Source organism: Anolis carolinensis, unplaced genomic scaffold (assembly GCF_035594765.1).
Source record: "Anolis carolinensis isolate JA03-04 unplaced genomic scaffold, rAnoCar3.1.pri scaffold_15, whole genome shotgun sequence".
NCBI classification, from domain to species: Eukaryota; Metazoa; Chordata; class Lepidosauria; order Squamata; family Dactyloidae; genus Anolis; species Anolis carolinensis.
The window spans coordinates 8,422,663-8,444,658 of NW_026943826.1; the positions used below are offsets into that span (position 1 = coordinate 8,422,663).

Here is a 21,996-nt window from a genome sequence, read left to right on the forward strand (position 1 = left end):
TTCCTGCTCCTTCTCTTCTTCCTCTTTTCTTCCTTTTCTCTCTCTTCTTCCTCCTTTTCATCTTCTCCTTCTCTTCCTCCTTCTCCTTTTCTTCTTTTCTTCCTCATCTTCTTCTCCTCCTCTTCTTCCTCTTTTCTTCCTCTTTCCTCCTTTTCTCCTACTCCTCCTTTCTTCCTCCTCTTCTTTTTCTCCTTCTCTCCTTTTTCTTCCTCCTCTTCTTCTTCATCTTTGCCGCCTCTTCTTTTTTCCCTCCTTCTCTTCTCTTCCTCCACCTCTCCTTTTCTTTTTCATCCTCTTCTTTTTCCTCCTCGTCTTTTTCTTCTCCTTCTCTTCTTCCTTCTCCTTTTCTTCATTTCTTCCTCCTTCTTTTTTCTTCCTTCTCTTCCCCTCCTTCCTCTTTTCTTCCTTTTCCCCCTTCTCTCCTACTCCTCTTCTCTTCCTTTTCTTCTTCCTCCTCGTATTCCTTTTTTCTTCCTCTTCTTTTTCCTCCTCTTCTTTTTCCCTACCTCTCTTCTCCTCTTCTACCTCTCCTTCTTTTCTTCCTCTTATTTTTCATCCTCTTCTTTTTCCTCTTTGTCTTTTTCTTCTCCTTCTCTTCTTCCTTCTCCTTTTATTCATTTATTTCTCTTCCTCCTTCTCTTCTTCCTTCTCCTCTTCTTCTCCTTCCTCTTTCTTCCTTCTCTTCCCCTTCTTCCTCTTTTCTTCCTTTTCTCCTTCTCTCCTCTTCTTCTCTTCCTTCTCTTCTTCTTCTTCTTCTTATTGTTCCTTTTTTTCTTCCTCTCCTTCATCCTCCTCCTCTTCTCCTTCTCTCCTCTTTCTTCCTTCTCCTTTTCTTCTCCTTCCTCTTTCTTCCTTCTCTTCCCCTCCTTCTCTTCTTCCTCTTTTCATCCTCCTTCCTCAACCTCACACCTCTGAGGATGCCTGCTGTAGATGTGGGCGAAACGTCAGAAGAGAATGCTTCTGGAGCATGGCCAGACAGCCGGGAACACTCACAGCAACCTAGAAGTATATATTCTACATAGATAAACCACACTCGCCTAGTTTCCAACAGGCTTCACAACCTCTGTGGATGCCTGCCATAGATGTGGGCGAAACGTCAGAAGAGAATGCTTCTGGAGCATGGCCAGACAGCCGGGAACACTCACAGCAACCTAGAAGTATATATTCTACATAGATAAACCACACTCGCCTAGTTTCCAACAGGCTTCACAACCTCTGTGGATGCCTGCCATAGATGTGGGCGAAACGTCAGAAGAGAATGCTTCTGGAGCATGGCCAGACAGCCGGGAACACTCACAGCAACCTAGAAGTATATATTCTACATAGATAAACCCCACTCACCTAGTTTCCAACAGGCCTCACAACCTCTGTGGATGCCTGCCATAGATGTGGGCGAAACGTCAGAAGAGAATGCTTCTGGAGCATGGCCAGACAGCCGGGAACACTCACAGCAACCTAGAAGTATATATTCTACATAGATAAACCCCACTCACCTAGTTTCCAACAGGCCTCACAACCTCTGTGGATGCCTGCCATAGATGTGGGCGAAATGTCAGAAGAGAATGCTTCTGGAGCATGGCCAGACAGCCGGGAACACTCGCAGCAACCCAGATTAAAATACAATAAGTAAATAAAAACTATAACGCCCAGGATTCCATTGCCATGAGCATTTGGGATGCCCTCCCCCCAAATGCAGTCTTTGGCCCCGTCTGCACTGACCAGTTAATGCGGTTTAAAGTTAGCTTCAAATTGCAGCAACTAGGCAAAACCGTGCAGGAGAAAGTCTTTTGTACACACTTGTGCCGTCATCAATTGGTTCCAGGATTTCCTATGTGATTGTCTGCACAGCCCAAATAATTTCTTCAATACGAGTCCGAAACTGCATTAAACGATCAGTGTGAACGGGGCCGAGGTTGACCCTGACCTGGGATAACCCTGAGAGATGGGTGTCACGGAGAACATCCTCTGTTTGCCCAACTCCCAGCTCTTCCTCTATTGCTTCTTGTCTATTTTTAGTCTCCAGGCCTGGCTGTAACTCAGTCCTTTTTGCCTGTTATTTAAGCCTCTGCATACTTTCCATTTGTGTTTATCCCAAGCTCCATTTTCCCTCTTGTTTCCTTTTGCAACTTATTCCAGTTTGGCCCCTTATCACACTGCCATATAATTCAGATTATAATTCAGTCCTTGCAAACTCAGCCAATCGGCTCCATGCATTTGATTGTCCAGTTAACACACATACCGTATCTTCTTCTTCTTCTTCTTCTTCTTCTTCTTCTTCTTCTTCTTCTTCTTCTTCTTCTTCTTCTTCTTCTTCTTCTTCTTCTTCTCCTTCTTCTTCTTCTTCTCCTTCTTCTTCTTCTTCTTCTTCTTCTTCTTCTCCTTCTTCTTCTTCTTCTTCTTCTTATTATTATTATTATTTTATTTGTATGACACAGCAAACAAGATAGACATGCTGGATTTCATATCACAAAATCACAAGTCAAACACTTCCCAAGTGTCTAGGACTGTGTAATGTATTATTATTATTATTATTATTATTATTATTATTATTATTATTATTATTATTATTATATCACAGCAAACAAGATAGATATGCTGGATTTCATATCACAAAATCACAAGTCAAACACTTCCCAAGTGTCTAGGACTGTGTGATGTATTTTCGGATGATGTGCGCAGATCTCAGTAAGGTGGCCTTTTGCAGCTGGCAGATCGTAATTTTTGTCAATGTCTATTGTTTCCAAATGCTGGCTGAGATCTTTTGGCACGGCACCCAATGTGCCCATCACCACCGGGACCACCACTCTGGTTTCTGCCAGAGCCTTTGAAGTTCAATCTTGAGGTCCTGATAGCGGCTGAGTTTTTCCTGTTGTTTTTCGTCACCTGGGATGGCAACATCAATGATCCAAACCTTTTTCTTTTCCACAACTGTGATGTCTGGTGTGTTGTGTTCCAGAACTTTGTCAGTCTGGATTTGGAAGTCCCACAGTATCTTTGTGTGTTCATTTTCCACAACCTTTGCTGGCTTGTGAACCCACCAGTTCTTTGCTGCTGGGAGGTGGTAATTGAGGCATAAGTTCCAATGGATCATTTGGGCCACAGAGTTGTGCCTCTGTTTGTAGTCTGTCTGTGCGATTTTCTTACAGCAGCTGAGGATATGATCAATGGTTTCGTTGGTTTCCTTGCACAGTCTGCATTTTGGGTCATCAGCTGATTTTTCGATCTTGGCCTGAATTGCCTTTGTCCTGATGTCTTGCTCCTGGGCTGCAAGGATCAGGCCTTCTGTCTCCTTCTTCAGGGTCCCATTCATGAGCCAGGTCTTCTCCTTATCAGCTTTTCCTTCAGTTTTGTCAAGGAACTTTCCATGCCATGTTTTGTTGTGCCAGTTGTCAGCTCTAGTTTGTAGTGCGGTTTTCTTGTACTGGTTTTTTGTCTGCTGTGCTTTGAGGAGTTTCTGATTTTTGACTTCAATCAAAGCAGGTTCTTCACTTTGCTTGACATATTCTGCCAGGGCATGTTCTTCTGGGGGTTAACCTGGCATGATGTACACTGCCATATTTGCATTATATAATCAGTATAGATGGCATTACATGGATCTAAAGATTATTATTATTATTATTATTATTATTATTATTATTATTATTATTATTATTATCTGTAGTCCCATATAATGTTGTTGTTGTTGTTGTTGTTGTTGTTGTTGTTATTATTATTATTATTATTATTATTATTATGGGGGTTAACCTGGCATGATGTACGCTGCTGTATTTTGCATTATATAGTCATTATAGACGGCATTACATGGGTCTACAGTTTATTATTATTATTATTAACTGTAGACCCATATAATGCTATTATTATTGTTGTTGTTATTATTATTATTATTCTGGGGGTTAACCTGGCATGATGTATGCTGCTGTATTTGCATTATATAGTCAGTATAGACGGCATTACATGGGTCTACAGTTTATTATTATTATTATTATTATTATTAATTGTAGACCCATATAATGCTGTAATTATTATTATTATTATTATTATTATTATTATTTTGGGGGTTAATCTGGCATGATGTATGCTGCCGTATTTGCATTACATAGTCAGTATAGATGGCATTACATGGGTCTACAGTTTATTATTATTATTATTATTATTATTATTATTATTATTATTATTAACTGTAGACCCATATAATGCTACAATTATTATTATTATTATTATTATTATTATTATTCTGGAGGTTAACCTGCATGATGTATGCTGCTGTATTTGCATTATATACTCAGTATAGATGGTATTATATGGGTCTACAGTTTATTATTATTATTATTATTATTATTATTATTATTAACTGTAGACCCGTATAATGCTGTTGTTGTTGTTGTTGTTGTTGTTGTTGTTATTATTATTATTATTATTATTATTATTATTATTCTGGAGGTTAACCTGGCATGATGTACGCTGCCGTATTTGCATTATATAGTCAGTATAAATGGCATTATATGGGTCTACAGTTTATTATTATTATTATTAACTGTAGACCCATATAATGCTGTAATTATTATTATTATTATTATTATTATTATTATTATTTTGGGGGTTAATCTGGCATGATGTATGCTGCCGTATTTGCATTACATAGTCAGTATAGATGGCATTACATGGGTCTACAGTTTATTATTATTATTATTATTATTATTATTAACTGTAGACCCATATAATGCTGTAATTATTATTATTATTATTATTAACTATAGACCCATATAATGCTATAATAATAATAATAATAATAATAATTATTATTATTATTATTCTGGGGGTTAACCTGCATGATGTATGCTGCTGTATTTGCATTATATAGTCAGTATAGACGGCATTATATGGGTCTACAGTTTATTATTATTATTATTATTAACTATAGACCCATATAATGCTATAATAATAATAATAATAATAATTATTATTATTATTATTATTATTATTATTCTGGAGGTTAACATGGCATGATGTATGCTGCTGTATTTGCATTATATAGTCAGTATAGATGGCATTATATGGGTCTACAGTTTATTATTATTATTATTATTATTATTATTATTAACTATAGACCCATATAATGCTATAATAATAATAATAATAATAATAATAATAATAATAATAATTATTATTATTATTATTATTCTGGAGGTTAACATGGCATGCTGCTGTATTTGCATTATATAGTCAGTATAGATGGCATTATATGGGTCTACAGTTTATTATTATTAATAATGCTGTAATAACAATTATTATTATGATTCTGCCTGATCTACACTGACTATAAAATACCTATTATATGGCAGTGTAGATCCAGCCTTTGGAGAAAAGATACCCAAACTCTCCATCATCCACAACCCTCCAGTTTTTTCCTAGACTTAAGACACCAATGACAGGCTAATTACTCCAAAAATAAGTAATTTCAAAACAAGGAAAGAGAAAATCAGCCGCGCGCGTCTCTTTTTCTGTCCGTGAAACTAAAGATCAACCTCACCCGGCTTCTTTCAGCCCTGGGGCCGCTTTTTTTTTTCCCCCGCGCGTGCGCGTTGGGAGCGGAAGCCGTCTGGTCACGTGGGCGGACTTGAGGCCCACGCTGAAGCCAAGATGGCGGCTCGTGGGAAGAGGTGAGCGTGTTTTTCTCTCACTTTTAATAGGAAATGGCTATTGACGTTTTATAAAAGGTTTTTTTCTGTCTGTCGTGAGGTGAATTCTGACGTAAAGAGCGAGCCGAATTGGTCTAGAATGGCCTCCTTTTTCTGAGGCTTGCGTCTACACCCAGGCATGGGCGAACTTGGGCCCTCCGGGTGTTTTGGACTACAACTCCCACAATTCCTAACAGCCGGTAGGCTGTTAGGAATTGTGGGAGTTGTAGTCCAAAACACCCGGAGGGCCCAAGTTCGCCTATGGCTGGTCTACAGTGTGATTAATGGCTCCACTTTTCAACTCTAGAGATGATGGGAGTTGTAGTTCAGAAAAGGCCCAAGGCCTTGTCAAATTAGGTGACCTTCCACACAGCCCTATATCCCAGAATATCAAGGCAGTAATTCCCACAATATTTGCCTTGAACTGGGTTATCTGAGTCCACACTATATATATGTGTGTGTGTGTGTGTAATATTATATATAATATCCCAGAATATCAAGGCATTAATTCCCACAATATTTGCCTTGAACTGGGTTATCTGAGTCCACACTATATATATGTGTGTGTGTGTGTAATATTATATATAATATCCCAGAATATCAAGGCAGTAATTCCCACAATATTTGCCTTGAACTGGGTTATATGCCCACACTATATGTATATGTATGTGTGTGTAATATTATATATAATATCCCAGAATATCAAGGCAGTAATTCCCACAATATTTGCCTTGAACTGGGTTATATGAGTCCACACTATATGTATGTGTGTGTGTGTGTAATATTATATATAATATCCCAGAATATCAAGGCAGTAATTCCCACAATATTTGCCTTGAACTGGGTTATATGAGTCCACACTATATATATATGTGTGTGTGTGTAATATTATATATAATATCCCAGAATATCAAGGCAGTAATTCCCACAATATTTGCCTTGAACTGGGTTATATGAGTCCACACTATATATATATGTGTGTGTGTGTAATATTATATATAATATCCCAGAATATCAAGGCAGTAATTCCCACAATATTTGCCTTGAACTGGGTTATATGAGTCCACACTATATATATGTGTGTGTGTGTGTAATATTATATATAATATCCCAGAATATCAAGGCAGTAATTCCCACAATATTTGCCTTGAACTGGGTTATCTGAGTCCACACTATATATATATGTGTGTGTGTGTAATATTATATATAATATCCCAGAATATCAAGGCAGTAATTCCCACAATATTTGTCTTGAACTGGGTTATATGAGTCCACACTATATATATATGTGTGTGTGTGTGTAATATTATATATAATATCCCAGAATATCAAGGCAGTAATTCCCGCAATATTTGCCTTGAACTGGGTTATATGAGTCCACACTATATATATGTGTGTGTGTGTGTGTAATATTATATATAATATCCCAGAATATCAAGGCAGTAATTCCCACAATATTTGCCTTGAACTGGGTTATATGTCCACACTATATGTATATGTATGTGTGTGTAATATTATATATAATATCCCAGAGTATCAAGGCAGTAATTCCCACAATATTTGCCTTGAACTGGGTTATCTGAGTCCACACTATATACATGTATGTGTGTGTAATATTATATATAATATCCCAGAATATCAAGGCAGTAATTCCCACAATATTTGCCTTGAACTGGGTTATATGAGTCCACACTATATATGTGTGTGTGTGTGTGTGTAATATTATATATAATATCCCAGAATATCAAGGCAGTAATTCCCACAATATTTGCTTTGAACTGGGTTATCTGATGCCACACAATCTATATACAGTATATATGTGTGTGTGTGTGTGTGTGTAATATTATATATAACATACAATAATATAAAATAATATAATATAATGTATATACCAGGGGTCCCCAAACTAAGGCCCGGGAGCCACATGCGGCCCATCGAAGCCATTTATCCAGCCCAAGGGGTCTCTTCCAACCCTCTTTATTATTATTATTATTATTATTATTATTATTATTATTATTATTATCATTGAGGCTGGGAGGCCATCTGTCAGAGGTGTTTTGCTTGTACTTTTAGTGCACAAAGACAGAAGGGGGATGGACTAAATGGCCCAAGGGGTCTCTTCCAACCCTCATTATTATTCTTATTATTGACACAAAGACACAAAATCACAAGTTGAACACTTCTCAAGTGTTTAGGACTGTGTGATGTATTATTATTATTATTGACAACATTAAGGCTGGCTGGCCATCTGTCAGGGGTGCTTTGCTTGTGCTTTTGGTGCATAGAGGCAGAAGGGGGTTGGACTAAATGGCCCAAGGGGTCTCTTCCAATCCTTATTATTATTTTTTATTATTATTACAAACATTGAGGCTGTATTTGTTCCCGTTTCCATAAAAACAATCATTAAAATCAACAAGCAGGATACAGTGTTAAAAACAGGAGACTAAATCGTAGATTTAGTTTAACAGCACTGGATTGCATTATACGGCAGTATAGACTCATATAATCCCATCAATGCAGTTAAAGTGCACTCTGAAACTGCAATATTTGGCAGTGTAGATCTAGCCCTAGTCTCCTGTAGAAGGGATTTCTACAGTTGAGGAACAGCCACGAGAAAGACTTTATCGTAGGGTTGTTGTGTGTTTCCTGGGCTGTATGGACATGTTCCAGAAGCATTCGGTCCTGATGTTTCACCCACATCTATGGTAAGCATTCTCAGAGGTTGTGAGGTATACTGAGGATATTGATGATGCCTGTCATAGATGTTGGCGAAACGTCAGGAGAGAATGCTTCTGGAACATGACCATACAGCCCGGAAAACACAGAACAACCCCTTGATTCCGGCCATGAAAGCCTTCAACAACATACTTTATCTTGTTTCCTTACAGAATTGTGCCTCTGAGGCTGGCAGCACAAGGAGAAATGCCTTTCCTTCTGTGATAATGTACCCCAATTTGTTGTTTTCACTCTCTCTTCCCTACTATTGAGACTTTTTTTTCCTCCCATTAAAACTAGAAAACTTGCTGACTTGAGCGTCGATGAGTTCCTGACCTCCGGATTTGATTCTGATCTGGGTGATGATGATGATGACAGCTCGGGAGGAGATGCTCGTATGCTGAATGGGGAAGATGGAATGAATGGAAAATCAAGCCAGAATGGAAAGGCTGGCAACAAGAAGAAGGCAAGCCTCAAATCAAAACCAGTGGAAAAGTAAGTAAAGGGGAAGAAATACTGAATATGCTGAATTTATTTGTCCGGGGGCTCCCATATTGTGATTTAGTGAATCCAGGTTTTTTTAGCAGAGGACTTTCACTGGAGGATGAGAACAATCAGTGTCAGCATTTTTATTCTAAAACCCTCTATCCTCCTCCAGAGGATCGATATTTACTATTAGCCGACCCTGCTAATAGTGTGCTTTTAATTTGTTTTTATTATAACATGTTTTTAACTTGTTCTTTTATTTGATTTTTATGGGAACTGTGATTCCCCTTTTCGGGCACCTGCGCCCATTTTCATATATTCTGGTCATAGACCGTAATAAATTGCTGATATTCTAAAACTAGCTTGGGTACCCAGCGTTGCCCAGATTATTTGAAAAAGTCAATGTTTTAAGTGCCGTCAGTTGGGGCCCCTCCTCCCATAACATGTTATACTAATAATATAATATGTATTATTGTATATAATATATAATGACATATAATAGTATAACATATTGTATTTACATATAATATTGACAATAATATTATAATGTAATACAATATAATACTAATAATAATGCAATAAAATAATATTAATTACCGTATATTCTCAAGTATAAGCCCACCCGAATATAACCTGAGGCACCTAATTTTACCACAAAAAACTGGGAAAACATTGACTCCAGTATAAGCCGAGATACCAATACAATTACATTAATTGAGGCCTCAGTAGTTCAAATGTTTTTGAATCTTTACATCAAACTGTAATTTAAGATATGACTGTTCAACTCTGATTGAATCATTATTTTCATCTTCTTAAATGTAAATGTGCTTGCTTATGTATCCTTTTAATAATAATAGAGCAAAATAATAAATGTATTAATAAAAATAAAAATAAAGTAAAATAAATGTAAAAGTAACAGCAATAATAGAGTAAAATAATAAATGTAGCAATACCAATAATAATAGAGAAAAATAATAAATACACTAGAGTCTTGCTTATCCAACCGCTTATCCAACATTCCGTATTATCCAAGCCATGTTTGTAGTCAATGTTTTCAATATATTGTGATATTTAGGTGCTAAATTCGCAAATACAGTAATTACAACATAACATTACTGTGTATTGAACTACTTTTTCTGTCAACATGATATTTTGGTACTTAATTTGTAAATCCATAATCTAATTTGATGTTTAATAGGCTTTTCCTTAATCCCTCCTTATTATCCAAGATATTCGCTTATCCAAGCTTCTGCGGGCCTGTTTAGCTTGGGTAAGTGAGACTCTAATAATAATAGAGAAAAATAATAAACATACCATATATACTTGAGTATAAGCCAACCTGAATGTAAGCCTACCAGGACCCTCACCCGAGTATAAGCTGAGGAGGTTTTTTTAGTCCTAAAAATGGCCTGAAAAACTAGCCTTATACTCGAATATATACTGTATATATTATATACTGTATATACTCAAGTATAAGCCTAGTTTTTCCAGCCCTTTTTTTAAGACTGAAAAAGCCCTCCTCGGCTTATACTCGGGTGAGGGTCCTGGTTGGCTTATATTTGGGTCGGCTTATTCTCGAGAATATACTGTAGATTTATTCTTTTTCTCTATTATTATTATTATTATTATTATTATTATTATTATTATTGGTATTGTTACATTTATTATTTTACTCTATTAATTATTATTATTACATATAATTCTCTTGAAACTAAACTCTTTCTTTCGACCAGGAATCTGAAGAAGGGGAAAGCTTCACAGCACAAAGACCAACTCTCTCGGCTGAAGCAGAAGGATCCAGAATTTTACAAATTCTTGGAGGAAAACGACCGCACTCTTCTGAATTTTGATGATTCAGACAGCTCTGATGAGGACCTTCATGTCTTGCCAGAAAAATTGGAGGTACAGTATGTTCTTAAAATGAAGACAAGGTAGTCATCAGCAGTGTTCTGGGAGACGTAAGAAACAATATTCACTCCGGGTTGTGTATTTTAAAATACTTTTCACAGGAAGCAAGTGATGACGATGAGGATGACGACGAAGAAAAAGAAAAGGGTACCAAACGGGAAAAATTTGACTTTATCACGGTGACTTTGAAGATGGTGGAGCAATGGAAACAGGCTGCAGAGGTAAGACATGGAATCCTTCCCTCTCCTCCTTTTCTGGAGGACTAATTTAACCATTGGGTTACTGTGAGTTTTCCGGGCCATGTTCCAGAAGCATTCTCTCATGACATTTCACCCACATTTATGGCAGGCATCCTCAGAGGTTGTGAGGTCTGTTGGAAACTAAGCAAGTGGGGTTTATAAATCAGTGGAATGTCCAGGGTGGGAGAAAGAACTATTGTCTGTTGAATGTGGTGATGATGATGGTGATGGTGATGGTGATGGTGATAATAATAATAATAATAATAATAATAATAAGATAAGATAACCTCTATGCTATTCAAGTGGGGATAATCTATCTATCTCTGTGGAATAATGTCCAGGGTGGGAGAAAGAACTCTTGTCTGTTGGATGTGATCATGATGATGATAATGATAATGATAATATAAGATAACATGTATGCTATTTATTCAAGTGGGGTTTATCTATCTCTGTGGAATAATGTCCAGGGTTGGAGAAAAAACTCTTGTCTGTTGGATGTGATGATGTTGATGATGATGATGATGATAATAATAATAATATAAGATAACCTGTATGCTATTTATTCAAGTGGGGTTTATCTATCTCTGTGGAATAATGTCCAGGGTTGGAGAAAGAACTCTTGTCTGTTGGATGTGATGATGATGATGATAATATAAGATAACCTGTTTAAGTGGGGTTTATCTATCTATCTATCTATCTCTGTGGAATAATGTCCAGGGTGGGAGAAAGAACTCTTGTCTGTTGGAGGCAAGTGTGAATATCGCAGTTGGTCAACTTGATTAGCATTGAATAGCCTGGCTCTTTCTCAGCCTGCCTCGGGGCATCCTTTGTTGGTAGGTGTTAGCTGGCCCTGATTGTTTCCTGTTTGGAATTCCCCTTTCTGTTGAAATTGTCCACATGCTTGTGGATTTCAATGGCTTCTCTGTGTCGTCTGAAATGGTGGTTGTTAGAGTGGTTCAGCATTTCTGTGTTCTCCAATAATATTCTGTGTCCAGATTGGTAGAGAGAAAAAGGGGATATAATAATAATAATAATCATCATCATCATAAGTGTCTGACGTGTGATCCAATACAACAGCCAGCAGAGTGTCTGCTGTGGACTCATCTTGTTGTGTTTCAAATAATAATAAATCCTTTCTGGACTTTCCTTGAATGTTTCTCTGATCCTTCCTTTATCCAGAGGCATCTCACGCCTAGAGTTTTCCATGAGATCACTCAGGCTTTTAAGGCCTGTGTGGTGACAGCGAAAGGCGATGCGGTTGGGATGGAACCAGGGAAGTTCAAAGTAATTGACAGCACAGGTGAGCCCCCAAGAACTGGGTTCAGTTCTTACTTTTTGCCACCAGTTGTGAGAAAAGAGCACACTACTTTATATGACAGAATCATGAGCTTTATCATGAGCTTTATGGATTTTTTTTGTCACGATTGTGCCATTCAAACTACTGAGTCACAGCATTGGTCCATCTCGCCTAGTATTGTCAACTAATTGACAGGAGTTCCTTGGGATTTTCTACAGGAAATCCCAAGTATTAACTAATATATATGTGTGTATATGTAAATTTTATTTTTATATATATCTATATATCTATATATGTAAAAGGGTAATGAAATTTCGGCCTAGGACAAAACAACAAAACTACACACCCAAGAAACACTAAACTTGGCAGCACAACCCCTCATCCATGCCTCTACATTCATACAACAAAAAGAAAAGAAAAATAAAGTCCTAATTAGAGGGAGAGGAATAATTGTTTTTTATCCAATTGCTGCCAGTTAGAAGGCTAAGCTCTGCCCACTTGGTCTCCTAGCAACCCACTCAGCCCAGGGGACAGGCAGAGTTAGGCCTCACTTAGGCCTCTTCCACACTGCCTATAAAATACAGATTATCTGATTTTAACTGGATTATATGGCAGGTAGACCCAAGGCCCTTCCACACAGCAATATAACCCATTTATAATCTTATATTATCTGCTTTGAACTGAATTATCTGGACTCCACACTGACATATAATCCACTTCAGTGTGCATTTTATACAGCTGTGTAGAAGGGGCCTCTTATAATCCCAGTTCTAAGCAGATAATATAAGATTATAAATATAATATGTAATAATTACTGTGATATAATAATACAGAACAATATAATCTCTAAAATCAGGACAGTAAATAAAGAGCAACAATCTGAAAGCATAAGCCACAGCAACGTGTGGCCGGGCAAAGCTAGTGTGTGTGTATATATATAATTTACATATAATACACACTACACACACACACATACTTACACAAACATATATATACACATATGCATATAAATAAAATGGCTCTCCATGCAGTCATGCTGGCCACATGACCTTGGAGGTGTCTATGGAGAACGCCAGCTCTTCGGCTTAGAAACTTAGGTGAGCACCAATTCCCAGACTTGGACATGACTGGACTTAATGTCAGGGGAAAAGAGTCTCGCTTATCCAACGTTCTGGATTATCCAACACATTTTTGTAGTCAATATTTTCAATATATCGTGATATTTTGGTGCTAAATTCGTAAATACAGTAATTACTATGTAGCATTACTGCATATTGAACTACTTTTTCTGTCCAATTTGTTGTATAACATGATGTTTTGGTGCTTAATTTGTAAAATCATAACCTATTTTGATGTTTAATAGGCTTTTTCTTAATCTCTCCTTATTATCCAACATATTCGCTTATCCAACGTTCTGCTAGCCCGTTTATGTTGGATAAGTGAGATTCTACTGTAATACAATTATAACAATAAATCACACTTACATGACCAGATCAAGGGGACGGGAACCATAAAACCAATATATTAAAATGTATCATTTTAGGCTAGGGAAATCTTGTGCAATATGTTCAACTCTGATTAAATCATTATTTTCATCTTCTTCAATGTAAATGTGCTTATGTATCCTTTTAATAATAATAGAGTGAAGTAATAAATGTAATAATAATAATGAATGCAGTAAAATAGTAAATGTAATAATAAATAGAGTAAAATAATAAATATATTAATAATAATAAAAGAGTAAAATAAATGTAAAAGTAACAACAATAATAGAGTAAAATAATAAATCTAATAATAATTAATAGAGTAAAATAATAAACGTAACAATACCAATAATAGAGAAAAATAATAAATATGCCATATATACTTGAGTATAAGCCAACCTGGATAAAAGCCCACCAGGACCCTTACCTGAGTATAAGCCGAGGAGGTTTTTTTTTCAGTCCTAAAAAAGGGCTGAAAAACTAGGCTTATACTCGAGTATATACAGTATATGTTTGTATATATAAATTATATATATATATATATATATATATATATATATATATATATACATACACATACACACACACACACACACACACGCACGCATATAAATAAAATGGCCCTCCTGCAGTCATGCCAGCCACATGATCTTGGAGGTGTCTATGGACAACGCCGGCTCTTTGGCTTAGAAATTGAGGTGAGCACCAACCCCCAGAGTTGGTCACGACTGGACTTTACATCAGGGGAAATCTGTTACCCCCCCTCTCTCTCTATATATATATAGATTATTTATATATAATCTATTAAAAGGTTTTTTAAGTGTGTGTGTATGTATATAAATTAGAGAACGTTTACCTTGCTCTTCAGTCACAAAGACATTCAGAACGCCTTACAAGAATGGTCATTGGCCCTCAGGACTACGATCTGCATAAGATAAATAAGATGTAACTGGGACCCACGTTGTTTATATTTTGAATAATTTAATGTCATTTGTGGGGCTTTTCTCTGGTCCATACCAAAGCCATGCAGTAGGGGGTGCCCAAGTAGTGCCTGTTTATGCTTTGAATAAATACTTTTTGAGGATTCAGAACGATACTAAACCAACTGAAATGGCTTTGCAGTGCTTCCCGTGCATTGCAGGAGCCCAGAATTTAAAATTATGAGGAGTCTCTTGAGTCAAATAAAATAGTACATGGATTTGTATCAACAAGGTTTGAATCAATAATTTGCATTTTTTTAAATCCTTGGGATGTATTTGATTTGCACCTGCTGAAACTTGTTGTAAAAATCAGAGTTTGGTTATCCTTTGGTTGTTTAGCTTTTCCCTGAATTGTTTAGAACAGAATGTGTAAATGCATTCTGGAAATAATGTACATTATTACTATTATTATTATTATGACTATTATTATTATTATATTATTATTATTATTATTATTATTATTATTATTATTATTATATAATAATAATAATAATATTCAAGATTGAACTTCAAAGACTCTGGCAGAAACCAGTGCAGGTGGTCCCGGTGGTGATGGGCACACTGGGTGCTATGCCAAAAGATCTCAACCGGCATTTGGAAACAATAGACATTGACAAAATTACGATCTGCCAACTGCAGAAGGCCACCCTACTGGGATCTGCATGCACCATCTGAAAATACATCACACAGTCCTAGACACTTGGGAAGTGTTTGACTTGTGATTTTGTGATATGAAATCCAGCATATCTATCTTGTTTGCTGTGTCATACAATAATATAATAATATAATAATAACTTTATTTTTATACCCCACCTCTATCTCCCCAAAGGGGACTCAGGGCGGCTTACATGGGGTCAAGCCCGAATAAGAACAATCTATATATATAAAAGAGTGATGGCATCACGGCAATTCACAAAACAACAAAAGTACAGGCCCCCCAACCTCAAAATTTGACAACACAACCCATCATCCACGCCTCAAGGTTGATACAACAAAAAGAAAAGAAAAATAAAGTCCTAATTAGAGGGAGAGCAATAATTTTTTTTTATCCAATTGCTGCCAGTTTAGAGGGCTAATCTCTGCCCACTTGGTTGCCTAGCAACCAAGGGACAGCCAGGTTTCAGTTAGGGGACAGGCAGATTTAGGCCTCACTTAGGCTTCTTCTACAGATTATCTAATTTGCACTGGATTATATGGCAGTGTAGACTCAAGGCCCTTCTACACAGCTATATAATCCATTTATAATCTTATATTATCTGCTTTGCACTGGATTATCTTGACTCCGCACTACCATATAATCCACTTCAGTGTGCATTTTATACAGCTGTGAAGAAGGGGCCTCAGATAATCCAGTTCTGAGCAGATAATATAAAATTAGAAATATACAGTAGAGTCTCACTTATCCAACGTAAACAGGCCGGCAGGATAAGTGAATATGTTGGATAATAAGAAGGGATTCAGGAAAAGCCAATTAAACATCAAATTAGGTAATCGTTATACAAATTAAGCACCAAAACATCATATTATACAACAAATTTGACAGAAAAAGTAGTTCCATGCGCAGTAATGCTATGTAGTATTTACAGTAGAGTCTCACTTATCCAACACTCGCTTATCCAACATTCTGGATTATCCAACGCATTTTTGTAGTCAATGCTTTCAATATATCGTGATATTTTGGTGCTAAATTCATAAATACAGTAATTACTACATAGCATTACTGTGTACTGAACTACTTTTTCTGACAAATTTGTTGTCTAACATGATGTTTTGGTGCTTAATTTGTAAAATCATAACTTAATTTGATGTTTAATAGGGTTATCCTTAATTCCTCATTATCCAACATATTCGCTTATCCAACGTTCTGCCGGCCCGTTTATGTTGGATAAGTGAGACTCTACTGTACTGTATTTACAAATTTACCACTAAAATATCACAATGAATTTAAAACACTGACTACAAAAACATTGATTATGAAAAGGCAGACTGTGTTGGATAATCCAGAACATTGTATAAGCGAATGTTGGATAAGTGAGATTCTTCTTTAATATGAAATAATTACTGGGATAGAATAATGCAGAACAATATAATCTCTAAAACCAGGACAGTAAATAAACAGGGGAATTCCACACAGGAAACAATCAGGGCCAGCTAACACCTCCCAACAAAGTATTCCCATCATCAAAGTCTGGCAAATCCTGTTTTCTCAGGGCCACAGACAGTAGAAGCACATAAAATATTGCAAACAACATCACTCTGAAAACAAGGGTATTCCAGCCAGGAAACAATCAGGGCCAGCTAACACCTCCCAACAAAGTATTCCCATCATCAAAGTCTGGAAAATCCTCTGTTTTCTCAGGGCCACAGACAGTAGAAGCACATAAAATATCGCAAACACCACTCTGAAAACAAGGGAATTCCAGACAGGAAACAATCAGGGCCAGCTAACACCTCCCAACAAAAAATTCACTCAGGGAGGAAACAGCCATGCTTTAAAGCTGCAAGGCCATTACATCCTAATCATTTTTCCTAATTGCAGCATTCATACTTGCCTCCAAGAAACAAAAAAAACCAATCAGAAATATTGTATATTCACAACCTTTAGGAAATAATATCCCCTGATGGCGCAGCGTGTTAAAGCGCTGAGCTGCTGAACTTCTGGACTGAAAGGCCACAGGTTTGAATTGGGGGAGCGGAGAGAGCCCCCACTGTTAGCTCCAGCTTCTGCCAACCCAGAAGTTCGAAAACATGCAAATGTGAGTAGATCAATAGGTACCACTCCGGCGGGAAGGTAACGCCGCTCCATGTAGTCATCCCACATGACCTTGGAGGAGTCTACGGACAACGCCGGCTCTTCGGCTTAGAAATGGAGATGAGCACCAACCTCCAGAGTAAGACACGACTGGACTTAATGTCTGGGGAAAACCTTTACCCTTGACCTTAACTACCACCAATTCCTCAATACTTTATTTCCCATACCACCATACTTCGCCACAGCAACGCGTGGCCGGGCACAGCTAGTAGCAATATAAAACACAACAATAGACAAGGAAAATTCATAGAAGGAAAATATATAGTGAAAAGTGTAACTTTTAAAAGGTTTTTAAAGTGTAACTCCAAGAATAGGGGTGGGACAACAGGAAGTGAGAGAAATCTACCATTAGGGAGATATATATGTATGTATGTATGTATGTATGTATGTGTGTATGTATATATATATGTGTGTATGTATGTATATATGTGTATGTCTGTATGTTTGTATATATGTATATATGTATATATGTGTGTATTAATTCATTCTCACTTCCTGTTGTGTCAGACCTGTTCTTAACTAAGTCAGATGTTTGTAACTCGGGCACTGCCTTTATGCTGGGATATATTTGACTGTATACATACGTGAATAGGATTTTGTATATGACCAGTGTATACTTTGTTCACAAGGAAATTTTGCATTGTGTTACAATTCTCCCATCCTATTCTCTCCCGATTAGTCTTCAATACGCTTGTCTCCTTCTGTGTTCGCGATCTGTTTCGTCTGCTGCAGAAATACCTTCAGGTGAAAGCTTCCAAGAACAAGGCCAAGTGAGTCCAACCCATTTAAGGAATATGTTTTACAAATCTTTAATTTGGTTTGTGTACTGTCCATTCTTGGAGCTCTGGTAATAGTTTTGCATTTAGAGGGACACATAAGTCTATCATAGCCACATAAAATTTTATTTTATACACATGTGTATAAAAGCATGGCATGGGAGACCCAGCTATTAACATGCCTGAATAATATATCATCTTATACATGTTGTGTTTCCTTTCTTCATTGCTTAGGATGGTCTTGCCTTCTTCCAGTCCATTTTGGGGCAAGATGCGTCTAGATGTCAAGTCTCACCTTGGCTGCACCATCCAGGTAAAACATTGGAGATGGAACCTGTTTAAAGAAACAAGTCCAGACTTTGGAATAGTGGACTGTCTGAATTGATTTGTGATTGATCAGCATACCAGAGTCAGTATTAGAAATAACTGCACCCAGTCTCTGGGCACGTATCCCTTTGTAAATAATATAATAATACAATATAATAATATAATATAAAAATATAATAATATTAATTATATATTATATATTACATGTAATATTATTAATAATATTACAATATATAGATATAGTACAATATGGTAATTGATTGCCAGTATTGTTGTATGCTAATAATATAATATTGTATGTAAATTTAATTTGTAAGCCGCTCTGAGTCCCCTTCGAGGTGAGAAGGGCGGGATATAAATGTATTAAATAATAATAATAAGTGGCAATGATAACCTTATGGAACAGGAAAAATAATGCCATATCCGCTTGGCAAATGTGAATCTCCATGAACATGTGGAGACCACTAGTCGAGAAAAGTATGGCCTTGTTAGAAGTCAACCCTTTGAACAAGTGATATTCGTAAGCATTCATGTAATGGCACACAGGTAACTCAGCTGTTAAACTGAAGAACCATGCCTTTGAACTACCAAGGACAAAGACATGCCACTACAAAAATATACTTGTTTAGCAGAGGATGGTTGTTTCTTTAAAGTTGAATTTGCAGTTGTAATTGCAATTGCCCACAAATATACACTCCCTTGAAAGCTCTTAGTTCAAAATATGCACTCAGAGATAAAAACAAAGTCTTCTTTGAAAAACAACATATCTTGTTTACTCACAAATTTGAAGTTCATGTGAAAGCCAGCTGTTTTAGCCTAGCTAGGGAGGCCACAACCCCAAACAACATAGAGTTAAGGGAGAAGCTGCATACCAATAAACCGTATATACTTGTGTATAAGCCGACCAATATAAGCTGAGGTACTTAATTTTACCACAAAAAAACTGGGAAAACATTGACTCCAGTATAAGCCGAGGGTGGGAAATTTCAGAAATAAAAACAGATATCAATAAAATTACATTAATTGAGGCATCAGTAGGTTAAGTGTTTTTGAGTATTTACATAAAGCTCAAATTTAAGATAAGACTGTCCAACTGTGATCCGATCATTATTCTTATCTTCTTCAATGTAAATGTGCTTATGTATCTTTTTAATAACAATAGAGTAAAATAATACATGTAATAATAATAATAAATATAGGAAAATAATTCATATACAGTAGAGTCTCACTTATCCAAGACTCGCTTATCCAACGTTCTGGATTATCCAACGCATTTTTGTAGTCAATGTTTTCAATATATCGTGATATTTTGGTGCTAAATTCATAAATACAGTAATTACTACATAGCATTACTGCATATTGAACTACTTTTTCTGCCAAATTTGTTGTCTAACATGATGTTTTGGTGCTTCATTTGTAAAATCATAACCTAATTTAATGTTTAAGAGGCTTTTCCTTAATGCCTCCTTATTATCCAAGATATTCACTTATCCAACATTCTGCCGGCCCGTTTATGTTGGATAACTGACTCTCTACTGTAATAATAAATAGAGTAAAATAATAAATGTAATAATAATAAGATCAGAGTGAAATAATAAATGTATTAATAATAATAAAAATAGAGTAAAATAAATGTAATAGCAGCAACAATAATAGAGAAAAATAATAAATGTAATAATACCAATAATAATAGAGAAAAATAATAAATGTACCATATATTCTTGAGTATAAGCTGACCCAAATATAAGCCAACCAGGACCCTCACCCGAGTATAAGCCGAGGGGGGCTTTTTCAGTCTGAAAAAAAGGGTTTAAAAACTAGGCTTATACTCAAGTATATACATTATACATACACTGTAGTAAACAATCTGAATTAAATACATAAATAACTAGTATAGGAGGCTTGTAGAAGGTTGCTATTTCCAACACAAGCAACCTGATATGGGACGTTGCAGTCTGTCAGTTAGCCTGTACATAAGCCACATCGGGTTTAGCATAAGTGTGTTACTGTGTCACATACCAGTGTCAGATAAGATTACAAAAATCTTGAGCTGCTTGGCTCTGACCCAGATTGTAAAGATTTGCACATTCTGCCCTTTTGCAGCTCCTCTCCTGTTTGACGGAAGCGTCGGTGGGAGCCGCTGTCCTCCAGCATGTCAACGCCATTGTGCCTTATTACCTGACTTTCCCGAAGCAGTGCAGAATGCTGCTCAAGGTGAGTGTGGCTTACGAACCTTAGTAGCCTGTCATTTAATTCAGTATGAGCAGAGAAGCTCAGCGGCGCTTTCCCCAAAGGCTACCGGCCTGTCTGTTTATACATGCCAACATAAGTCTCGTTCAGTTTACATACACAATAATATGTTGCCAAAGGCTTTAATGGTTGGCATTGCTGTGAGTTTTCCGGTCTCTATGGCCATGTTCCTGACCATAAGAAGAACTATATCCAGTAGAGTTCCGGTTATTCGACAAAAACGGGCGGGCCGAATGTCGAATAACTGGATCTGACGGATAATAGGGAGGCCCAGTTGAAGGAAGTGTCCCGTGCACGTTGCTAGGTAGATAGCAAGCTACCTAGAAACGCGCAGGGGTGCTTCTGCCCTGCCTCTTGGGAGGTGCCCGTGCGCGTTGCTAGGTAGATAACAAGCTACCTAACAATGCTCAGGGGTGCTTCCTAAGCCGAGTGCTCACTGCTCCGCCCCTTGGGAAGCGCCCGTGCATGTTGCTAGGTAGCTTGCTATCTACCTAGCAACGCGCATGGGCGCTTCTCTGCTCACCGCCCTGCCTCTTGGGAGGCGCCTGTGCGTGTTGCTAGGTAGATAGCAAGCTACCTAGCAACGTGCAGGGGTGCTTCTGCCCTGCCTCTTGGGAGGTGCCCTTGCACGTTGCTAGGTAGATAACAAGCTACCTAACAACGCTCAGGGTTGCTTCCTAAGCCGAGTGCTCACTGCTCTGCCCCTTGGGAAGCGCCCGTGCATGTTGCTAGGTAGCTTGCTATCTACCTAGCAACGCGCACGGGCGCTTCTCTGCTCGCCACCCTGCCTCTTGGCAGGCGCCTGTGCATGTTGCTAGGTAGATAGCAAGCTACCTAGCAACGTGCATGAGCGCCTCTCAAGGGGCCTGGGACGTCGGATAATACGGAGTGTTGGTTAACCGGAAGTCGGTTAACCGGAACTCTACTGTATATGTTTTCCGGGCTGTATGGCCATGTTGGAATAACTATAGGGATGGGAAATGCCCACTCTCTGGCTATTGACCTTGGAGAGTGCCAGAAACCTCTGGCATGCAAACCATGTGG

The 21,996-nt window shown here is 37.4% G+C and overlaps 2 protein-coding genes across 2 annotated transcripts in view; one reads left to right on the forward strand and one right to left on the reverse strand.

Annotated features, from left to right (window-relative positions):
- Positions 1 to 3,635, reverse strand: part of klhl17 (kelch like family member 17) — a 38,544-nt gene extending 34,909 nt beyond the window's left edge. The window contains exon 1 of the mRNA XM_062965629.1: positions 2,240 to 3,635. The gene's annotated coding sequence lies outside the window, so the exon portion shown is untranslated. The remainder of the gene's footprint in view (positions 1 to 2,239) is intronic.
- A 1,892-nt stretch (positions 3,636 to 5,527) lies between these two features.
- Positions 5,528 to 21,996, forward strand: part of noc2l (NOC2 like nucleolar associated transcriptional repressor) — a 73,623-nt gene continuing 57,154 nt past the window's right edge. The window contains exons 1-8 of the mRNA XM_062965939.1: positions 5,528 to 5,660; positions 8,694 to 8,888; positions 10,613 to 10,781; positions 10,889 to 11,008; positions 12,206 to 12,326; positions 18,279 to 18,369; positions 18,610 to 18,688; positions 20,806 to 20,916. Coding sequence (XP_062822009.1) covers positions 5,641 to 5,660; positions 8,694 to 8,888; positions 10,613 to 10,781; positions 10,889 to 11,008; positions 12,206 to 12,326; positions 18,279 to 18,369; positions 18,610 to 18,688; positions 20,806 to 20,916 — 906 coding nt within the window. The 5' untranslated portion in view covers positions 5,528 to 5,640. The remainder of the gene's footprint in view (positions 5,661 to 8,693; positions 8,889 to 10,612; positions 10,782 to 10,888; positions 11,009 to 12,205; positions 12,327 to 18,278; positions 18,370 to 18,609; positions 18,689 to 20,805; positions 20,917 to 21,996) is intronic.